We start from the raw sequence: 9,677 nt of genomic DNA on the forward strand, positions 1-9,677 counted from the left end.
TGTGATCGGTCCGCGGCCCGTGCCAAGCTCCAGTTCGGCGCCTCGCTCCATGGCGTCGCGGTCAAGGTCGGCGTGGATGCCGATCCTTTCCTGGGAAGCTCATTGCTGCTCATGTATGCCAGACATGGGCGTGTTGCTGCTGCGGAGCGCGCATTTGCGGACGTCCGGTGCAAAGACTTGACGTGCTGGAACGCGATGCTGGATGGCTATGTCTCCAATGGCTGTGGATATGGCGCGATGAGGGCAGCGGCTCTGATGCACCAATGTGGGCTACAAGCTGACATGTTCACCTACGTTTCAGCTCTCAAGGCATGTTCCATCACGGGGGAGTTGGATTTTGGACGACGGCTTCATGGATGTGTCATCCATAACATGTTTGAGTCCGATACCTCCGTGATGAATGCGCTTGTCGATATGTATTTGAGCTCCGGGCTGACGGACATTGCCATGGCTGCTTTTGGTAGGATCCGGCAAAAGGACACGATTTCTTGGAACACACTGATATCCCGTTTCGCGCATGATGAAGACGATAGAGCAGCTGCATGCTGCTTTGCTGATATGCCGCTATCGGGTTCTAAGCCTAATGAAGTCACTTTCTCTATCATGCTGAGGCTGAGTGGTGCTAAAGAGAACGCCTCACTTGGTCTTCAGGTATTCAGCCTTTCCTATCGTCATGGCTACTCCGACGATGTTCTTGTAGCAAATGCAGTTATCAACATGCTTTCGAGATGTGGATTACTCAACGGCGCACATGGCTTCTTCTGTAACCTCAAGTTCAGAAACATTGTGACTTGGAACGAGATGATTGCAGGTTATGGTCTGTACAGCTGTTCTGAAGATGCAATGAGGCTCTTCCGCGGCATGGTTTGTTTCGATGAAAGACCAGATGAGTTCACCTATTCAGCTGTTTTGTCTGCTTTCCGAGAATCTCATGAAGCAAGGAACCATGAGCAACTCCATGCAATTATTCTGAAACAAGGTGTTGCTTCATGGCAGTTTGTGTCAACTTCACTGATCAAGGCAAAGGCAGTGTTTGGATCAGTTCAGGATGCGCTGAAAGTCATTGAGGACACTGGTGAGATGGATTTTGTGTCATGGGGTGTCATCATCACTTCATTCCTCAAGCATGGCTTGAACAATGAGGTCCTTTTCCTTTTTGACTTGTTTAGAAGTGACCAAATGAACAAACCTGACGAGTTCATCCTAGCTACAGCCCTGAATGCCTGTGCGAACGCTGCATTGATCCGGCAGTCCAGATGTATCCATTCAATTGTTGTCAGGACGGGACACAGGAAGCACTTCTGCGTGGCGAGCGCTCTAGTCGATGCGTACGCAAAGTGCGGTGACATATCGGCTGCGGAGAGTGCATTTACCACTATTTCATCAGTAAGTGCCGATGCCATACTGTACAACACCATGCTGACAGCTTACGCCAACCATGGCCGGATCAACGAAGCCCTCAATCTCTACCAAGATATGACACAGGCTCAATTGATCCCCACCCCAGCTACTTTTGTTGCCATTGTATCAGCGTGCAGCCATTTTGGGCTAGTTGAAGAGGGGAAGGTTGTGTTCAATCTGATGATGTCTGAAGGTCAGGGTATGAATCCAACGAGGGCCAACTTTGCTACCCTGGTTGATCTTCTGGCGCGGAAAGGGCTCCTTCGCGAGGCGAAAGGCGTGATCGACGTAATGCCTTTCCAACCATGGCCTGCGGTTTGGAGGTCCCTGATGAACGGTTGTAGGGTCCACGGGAACAAAGAACTTGGCGTGCTTGCAGCAGAGCAGATCATGAGGATGGCCCCGAGCAGTGATGGCGCCTACGTATCGCTTTCGAATGTCTTTGCTGATGTTGGAGAGTGGCATTCTGCAGAAGAGGCTAGGACGGTGATGTCTGAGAATCAAGTCTGGAAGGTGCAAGGGTATAGCAGGATTGAGGTTTAGGGGTGTTGTGTATAGGCTAAGTTAGCACTAACAGCAGAATAGCTATGTCAGTTGCAGCAAGACCTGCTATTGTCTCCCACGCATCTGGCAAAATTTTGTTTATTATTTGGTTACATGGTTGAAGGGGAGCCTTAGCGCAGTGGTAAAGCTGCTGCCTTGTGACCATAAGATCACGGGTTCAAGTCCTAAAAACAGCCTCTTACAGAAATGTAGGGAAAGGCTGCGTACAATAGACCCAAAGTGGTCGGACCCTTTCCCAGACCCTGCGCATGCGGGAGCTACATGCACTGGGGCTGCCCTTTTTATTTGGTTACATGGTTACAAAAATTTAGAAACAAATACACCTGAAAATAAGTCAGGCATGCTACTATTTATTTTGGCCATTAACGCTCAAATTGAAGGCATAACATGTGCTGATAACAAACACCGACTATTAACTAATAATAGTTCACTAATAGTTCATTGATCAGATAAGCAACTTGAGATACATCATCCATGGATCCAAGATCATACCATCAGGCATGCAAATTTCCTAATAACTAATGGCCAACATGGACCACCAACCGACCTCGGTCGGTCCACGTACATCCATCTGTTATGCAATTATATTTCTAAAATGAGAAACCAGCTATTCAGGTTTTACTAGTTTGCAAAATCAAGATGTAAAATTGGAAGGCCATTGCATTTTGATTCAAACAGCAAATATTATTCCACGCTTGTAAAAGCAGATGAATTATCTGAGCACTTTTCTGGCATATCTTCGATGGACCTATTTGCCTCACGAGATGCATCTCCCAGAGTTTGGTCCTTGTTTTCAGAAACAAATTCACCGATCTCGACTCTGGGTTCCTTTGGCTGCAGCAGCGAAGCACTGCTGGGTGGCTCCTGGTTTACGGTCCTAGCTTCTTCATTATGTTGCGCTGATGCTGCATTCCTCGGTGACTCATTTATATTTGTAGTCTCTGCATTAGGTTGCGCTGTTATGGAGTCACTCAATGGCACAGGATTTGCAGCTGCTCCGGCCTCCTCATTGGGGAGAGGCATTGCAGCGTCAATTAGTAGCTCCTGCTTTACGCATCTAGCTTCATCATTAGGTTGCACCATTGCAGCATCTCTAGGTGGCTCTGCTCCTACTCTTCTATCTTCCACGTGAGGTTGGGGCATCGCAGTGCCGATGAGTGCTTCCTGCTTTACATTTCTAGCTTCCTCATTATGTAGCACCATTGGAGCGTTGCTGAGTGGCTCATGTTCTACTCTTCCACCTTCATCATCAGGTTGCAGCATTGCTGTGTCACTGAGTTGCTCCTGTTCCACTTTTGTAGCTTCGCCATCAGGTTGCAGCATTGCAGTGTGACCGGTCAGTTCATGTTCGGATGGCCAAGCGTCTTCATCAGGTTGCAGCATTGCAGTGTCACCGGTCGGTTCATGTTCGAATGGCCCAGCTTCATCAGGTTGCATCATTACAGTGTTGGTCAATGGATCTTCTGTTGTTACAGCTGGCTTCACAGGGACATCAGAATGATGAGCATCTCCGGGCACTCCAGTTTCATCCTTTTCCTCGTTAACTTCTTGGCCATTCTTCTTGATGAATTTATTCTTGTTCCGTTGCTTCTTGAAACCACCTTTCTTGGTCTTAAGTGATTTTGGAGTTTCAACAGGCTTTTTCTCGATCTCCTTACCTTGCCTTTTGCCAGGCACAACAATATATTTTGTGGTACCATTTGCACAACCTTCTGATTGGCCTGCAACTAATAAAGCCCGTGGATGATTCAATGTCCAACCTCAATACCCAAAGGATGAGAACGGTACAATTTCAAAAGTGAATAATCAGGACAAAATGAGCAAATGAAAAGAATACCTTGGATTGCAAGAAGAGCAGTTCGGGCAGCTTTTATCTCTGCCTCTTTCTTTGTCCGTGCTGTAGCACCAATGTATTGTATTCCACCAATCTCTACGGTGCATATGTATGGACCTTGTTTGTTGCAAGTATAAGATGGAATAGCATAATTCATCTTCTGAGCATACTCCTGAAGAAGATTCTTGCACAGACCAGTTTCTTGCTGGAAAGCAAGGTAAGATGTGTCAAGAAAGCACAGCAGGAAAGAGACTAGATTGTTATTATTCTAATTCAGTCATCCTCCTACGAATTAAGCACACTCAATCCTATAAAGCATGGTTTTAGACATGATATCAAAAATTTAGTACTTGTACTGTGAGGTATGCATTTTTCTCTCAAGGACGGAAAGGTCCCTATTGCGTGGTTCATGGTTCAGAAACCGAGGCAAAAGAAGTTGTGCATCTTCATTACTAACTGAATCCTACGTTTAGCAAAGATACTAGCAGAATGAGGAGCTTGGATAAATACGAACAATTTCCTTCAGAAATAAACACAAACAAATGAGAGTAAATGATATGTTAAATGTGGCAAAGTAATGAAATAAATAAGAGCTTTCTGATGCACCTTAAGATACTATGGCTAAAATTGTAGGCACTATTCAAAGACTAACTACAAGGAACACAAAAGATGGCATTCATATAGTCGAAACAATCTGTGCATCGTCACAACTGGACCATGAAGCATGTTTCTCATACTTAGGAATAAGGAAGCATGTAAATGCTGTAGGCAGCAGCACAAATGGTGATTTTTCCACTACATGATTGAAGAGGGCCAGATGGTTAGTTCTTCCCAAGCACCACCAAAGAATAGAAAGATAGATTGTCATCCACCCTCTTACTAGCTTCTACTCCCTCCGTTCCTAAATACTTGTCTTTCTAGGCATTTCAACAAGTGACTACATACGAAGCAAAATGAGTGAATCTACACTCTAAAATATGTCGACATACATCCATATGTAGTAGTCATTTGAAATGTCTAGAAAGACAAATATTTAGGAACGGAGGGAGTACATTAAACACAAAATTATTTCTAACCATATGCTACCCACAATATTCTTTCTAACCATTTCACATAAGCACAGCCAGACTTGAGAAAGAAAAAACAATCAACAACTTACGACTGCCGGGATGGTTGCATTGGTTGGTAACGCCACAGACTTGCCGATTTCCATGAGCGCAACTTCGGCGGCCGACTGCTCTGCAGCCTTGCGGCTGAAGAACCCGGGTAGCGAGTCGTACTTGACGTTGTTAATCACCACGCTGGACTTGAAGATTGGCTCATGGGAAGGCCCCTCCTTGAGGGTTTGGTACTCCGGCGTCATGAGGCCGGCTTTCTGCGCGTACTCCTGCAGCCTGCTCTTGAAGACGTAGCAATTCTCGACCCCTGCGCGAAAATCAAGCGCACCACGGCTCAGGAAACCACATCGTTGCAATGTTGGAGATGAAATTTGGGATTTTATCTCGGGGGAAATTCTATGCTAGCATCCTACAACAAGTTCTGATAAGACATGTAGTAGCAGCAAGTTGGGGCGCCCAAGAAACAAGATAACCTAGGATCCGGAGCCGACGCTCGAAAATAGCACAGCAGGGGAAGGACAGAAGGGGAGAGGGAGGGCCGGAGGGGGAGGGGAGGGAGAAGGGGATCTTGGGCGAACTTACTGATCCCGCCGCAGCCGCCGCCGTTGGGCGCGGGCGAAGTGTTGGCCTCCGGCGGTGTCGCCATACCGGCACCGTCCATGCCCACCGCGCCGCCGCTTTGGAGAATCAGAGAGGAGGGTTTTGTGCGGCCTCTTGTTGTGCCGGGGGTGAATGGCTCATGTGCATGTGTGTGCCTTTAGCACATAGTAACATACATGGCCAAAATATTCGCCTCTCGTTCGGTTGGTTCCCAAAAGAGAAAACTTAACCCTAAAAAAAGATTCTTTTAAGATAAAAAGGTTCAATGTACAAGGAATATATTTTATGAAGATAAGCAATTAAAATCCTAAGATTACTTGAGGGATTTCATACAAGCATGGATCTGCACATCCTCTCTGTCTTGACTTACGTTTTTCATGATTTGAGCAAGTTCCGAGTGTTCCCATTCTCGAACGGGTGCACATCAAGGACTTGCGGCAACTGCTCGCCCAATGATCTCAAGTCCATCATCACATTGGGTCTTTGGGAGCTGTGGAAATATAGAAATGATGTGGTTTTTGAAGGAGCTACCACCTCCACTCGAGAGGTACTTCTGAGCATCAGTCGTGAAGGAAGAACTTGGAAGACGGATGGGCTTCTCACAAGGGACCTCGATTCTTTTTTTGGTATGCTATCAAGGCGGGCAAGTGGCGAGTAGTAAGCTAGGTTATCTAGGTGAAGACTGCCACGGCAGGGTTGTAACTATAAGCGGTGAGATGTAAGTTTCAAACGATGCAAGCCGCGGTGGAGGATCTCTTCACCCACTTCTTCTATTAATGGATGATATGTACACTTGTGCAAATTCTAGAAAAAAATGTGCTCCCATTCGATCTTGTTACTTTTGAAGGTTGGAGACTCCTAGGCGGTAGAAGTTTTGGTGAGGAATTGATTTGTGATTTACCCTCCAATAGTTTGTGAAGGTTTGGAGCTGCCTCAAAGTCTACCACTAATGGTTGGAAATCGCCTTCGCAATAACATCCATCCCTCCAACGACGATTAGCTTCGCTCCAAGGAAGTGAACATCGAACATCTTCGCCTCCGGTGAAGATACAATACACAAGGGGTGGCCATTCGACCGGGAAGCACGGTGTTGGGCCGGCCTGAGGGCCCAGGAGGCTTGCCGGCAGACTGGCTCTAGAAAGCAGTTGAGGGGCTCGACTCAGAATAGGAGCGTCATCTTAGCGTGTGTCAGAGCTAGATCCGACAGATCCCTCAGTAGGGTCAAGGGCGGACCCATGTTGCGCCGAGTGGGCGCCTAGGCCCAAACTCATTTTTTTAGCTTTGAAGCCCATTGAGGGAGTCCTGGATTAGGGGGTGTTCGGGTAGCCGGACTATACCTTCAGCCGGACTCCTGGACTATGAAGATACAAGATTGAAGACTTCGTCCCGTGTCCGGATGGGACTTTCCTTGGCGTGGAAGGCAAGCTTGGCGATGCGGATATTCAAGATCTCCTACCATTGTAACCGACTTTATGTAACCCTAACCCTATCAGGTGTCTATATAAACCGGAGGGTTGTAGTCCGTAGGCGATCAACTCCATACACAACAATCATACCATAGGCTAGCTTCTCGGGTTTAGCCTCCTTGGTCTCGTGGTAGATCTACTCTTGTACTACCCACATCATCAATATTAATCAAGCAGGAGTAGGGTATTACCTCCATTGAGAGGGCCCGAACCTGGGTAAAACAAAACGTCCCCTGCCTCCTATTACCATCCGCCTTAGACGCACAGTTCGGGACCCCCTACCCGAGATCCGCCGATTTTTACACTGACATTGGTCCTTCCATTGAGAGTTCCTCTGTGTCGTCGCCTTTAGGCCCGATGGCTCCTTTGATCATCAACAACGATACGGTCCAGGGTGAGACTTGCCTCCCCGGACAGATCTTCATATTCGGCGGCTTCGCACTGCGGGCCAATTTTCTTGGCCATCTGGAGCAGATCGAAAGCTACGCCCCTGGCCATCAGGTCAGATTTGGAAACTTGAACTACCCGGCCGACATCCGCGGAGACTCGATCTTCGACGGATTCGAGCCCACGCCAGACGCGTCGCACAGTCGCAACGAGCATGACATAATTCTGCCGTCGGACAGGGTTTGGGAGATCGCATCCACAACTACTCCGACCGTTAGCCCGGAGCAAATCGCGCCATCCGAGAGCGGAGGGATAGACCCCGCCATGGAGGCCGCACTCTCAGTGGCGATAGAGCCAGATACTGACTTCACCCCTTACGAGAGCCGTGTCGCCGAACCAAGGGATTCATCTACGGCCACAAACTCTAAGCCGCTCACATCCGTGCCCGTGGAATCCGACTGGGCGCCTATCATGGATTTCACCTCCGTGGATATCTTTCAGCACTCACCTTTCGGAGATGTGCTAAATTCATTAAGGTCTCTCTCCTTGTCAGGAGAACCTTGGCTGGACTATGTCCGGCTAGAATGGGATGTGGATGACGAAGAAATTCGCTGCCCACCCACCACCCACTTAGTAGCCACTGTCGATATGCTCGACTTCGAATCCGAAGACATCGACGGTATGGATGACGATGCCGGAGACAAACAGGAACCACCGCCCATAGGACGCCGGACCACCACTTCATCACATGACGTATACATGGTGGATACACCCAGAGAGGGCAATGGCGAAGAGACAGTGGGGGATGCACCCTCCAAGCAACCCAAGCGCCGACGTCAGCGGCGCCGCTCTAAGTCCCGCCATAGCAGAAACACCGATAACAGCGCAAGAGGGAATAATAGTCCACTCGACTCTGGAAGAAACGACAACTGCACCACCCCGGTTGCAGAAAACGATCAAGATGCAAATTGCAAACATAGTACGGATCCGACATCCGAACACGATGACGCCAAGGATAAGCCTCATCAAACCCCGTCTGGGGAAGAAAGCAGTCCGGACGAAGATGCATGCATCATCCCGAAAACACACTTGGAGTAAGAGAACCTCCGTAGAAGGCTTATTGCCACAGCGAGGAGCCTGAAGAAACAGAAGCAAAGGCTCAAGGTCGCACAAGATACGCTCAACAGCAAGTGGAACAAAGTAACAAAGTATGGTGGAAGTTACCATAAAAATAGCTATCCAAAGCACAAGCTATTACCGGAATTCGACGATGAGGCCTTAGAGCCCATACGGCCGAAAAGTGATACGGCCAACCAGCCGGATCCACCACCCTCCGAACGCGATAGAGCGGCTAACAAAGTCGCGCATAAGTCAACACACGATATACGTGAGAACTTGCATCAAAAATCCGGCGCGACCAAATCTATCTATGGATCTAGGAAGCGCGCTACGGTACACAACCAACATCGAATACTACAACCGTCCGAACACCATGGCGCATCCCAATACAGGGGCGCCGCACACCCCTTATGTTTCACTAATGAGGTGCTGGATCACGAATTCCCAGAGGGATTCAAACCGGTGAACATAGAGGCGTATGACAGAACCACAGACCCTGGAGTCTTGATAGAGGACTTCATCCTCCATATTCATATGGCTCGTGGAGACGATCTCCGTGCCATTAAATACTTGCCCCTCAATCTTAAAGGGTCAGCTCGGCACTGGCTAAAAAGCCTCCCCGAAAACTCAATCGGAAGTTGGTAGGAGCTCGAGGACGCTTTTCGGGCCAATTTTCAAGGGACTTATGTCCGACCTCCGGATGCAGATGATTTAAGTCATATAATCCAACAGTCTGGAGAGTCTGCCTGAAAACTTTGGAATAGGTTCCTCACCAAGAAGAACCAAATTGTCGACTGTCCGGACGCCGAAGCCTTACACTACAAAAAAATACACTTATGTGATGATACGTGTTTGTCATAGTAGGTCGCGTTTTTTGTCATGCATGTACATCCATGACAAATTTATGACAGAATCAAGATAGTCATACCTGTGCTGTCGTAGAAGTGTTCCATGACATTACCAAAATTATCATCACGAAAGTGTCCACTTCCATGACAATAAATGGTGCGTCACAGAAGTGCTTTCGTCAAGGATGACCGACACATGGCATCCACCGTAATGGAACGTCGTTAAGCTATCGGGTCGGGTTTTGGATCCGATAACCCGTTAACAGCCCTGACCAATGGGGATTTTCCACGTGTAAAATCATCATTGGATGGAGGAAACATGTGTCGGCTCATCGTCGGG

The 9,677-nt window shown here is 48.0% G+C and overlaps 2 protein-coding genes across 2 annotated transcripts; one reads left to right on the forward strand and one right to left on the reverse strand.

Moving 5' to 3' along the window:
* LOC125546851 (pentatricopeptide repeat-containing protein At4g21300-like) lies at positions 1-2,059 on the forward strand (the record flags this gene model as incomplete). Its single annotated transcript, XM_048710965.1, has 1 exon — positions 1-2,059. A coding segment is annotated over one exon (1,944 nt), but the record flags the coding sequence as incomplete, so codon positions are not given.
* A 318-nt stretch (positions 2,060-2,377) lies between these two features.
* On the reverse strand, positions 2,378-5,669 carry LOC125544187 (double-stranded RNA-binding protein 8-like). Its single transcript, XM_048707772.1, has 4 exons — positions 5,500-5,669; positions 4,959-5,224; positions 3,803-4,004; positions 2,378-3,692 (listed from the first exon to the last, which is right to left on the reverse strand). The coding sequence occupies exons 1-4, from the start codon at positions 5,576-5,578 to the stop codon at positions 2,650-2,652; spliced, it is 1,590 nt and encodes a 529-aa protein (XP_048563729.1). The 5' UTR covers positions 5,579-5,669; the 3' UTR covers positions 2,378-2,649.
* Positions 5,670-9,677: the final 4,008 nt, after the last annotated feature.

This window comes from Triticum urartu, chromosome 3 (assembly GCF_003073215.2).
Source record: "Triticum urartu cultivar G1812 chromosome 3, Tu2.1, whole genome shotgun sequence".
In the NCBI taxonomy this organism is placed as follows: Eukaryota; Viridiplantae; Streptophyta; class Magnoliopsida; order Poales; family Poaceae; genus Triticum; species Triticum urartu.

Bases quoted from the DNA above. Each gene is read 5' to 3' on its own strand.
- LOC125544187 (XM_048707772.1), bottom strand. From the start codon at position 5,578: ATGGACGGTGCCGGTATGGCGACACCGCCGGAGGCCAACACTTCGCCC. The intron at 4,005-4,958 runs GTAAGTTGTTGA...CTTGCTTTCCAG, and splicing joins ATGCAACCATCCCGGCAGTC to CAAGAAACTGGTCTGTGCAA. The intron at 3,693-3,802 runs GTATTCTTTTCA...GGGCTTTATTAG, and splicing joins TGCTCTTCTTGCAATCCAAG to TTGCAGGCCAATCAGAAGGT.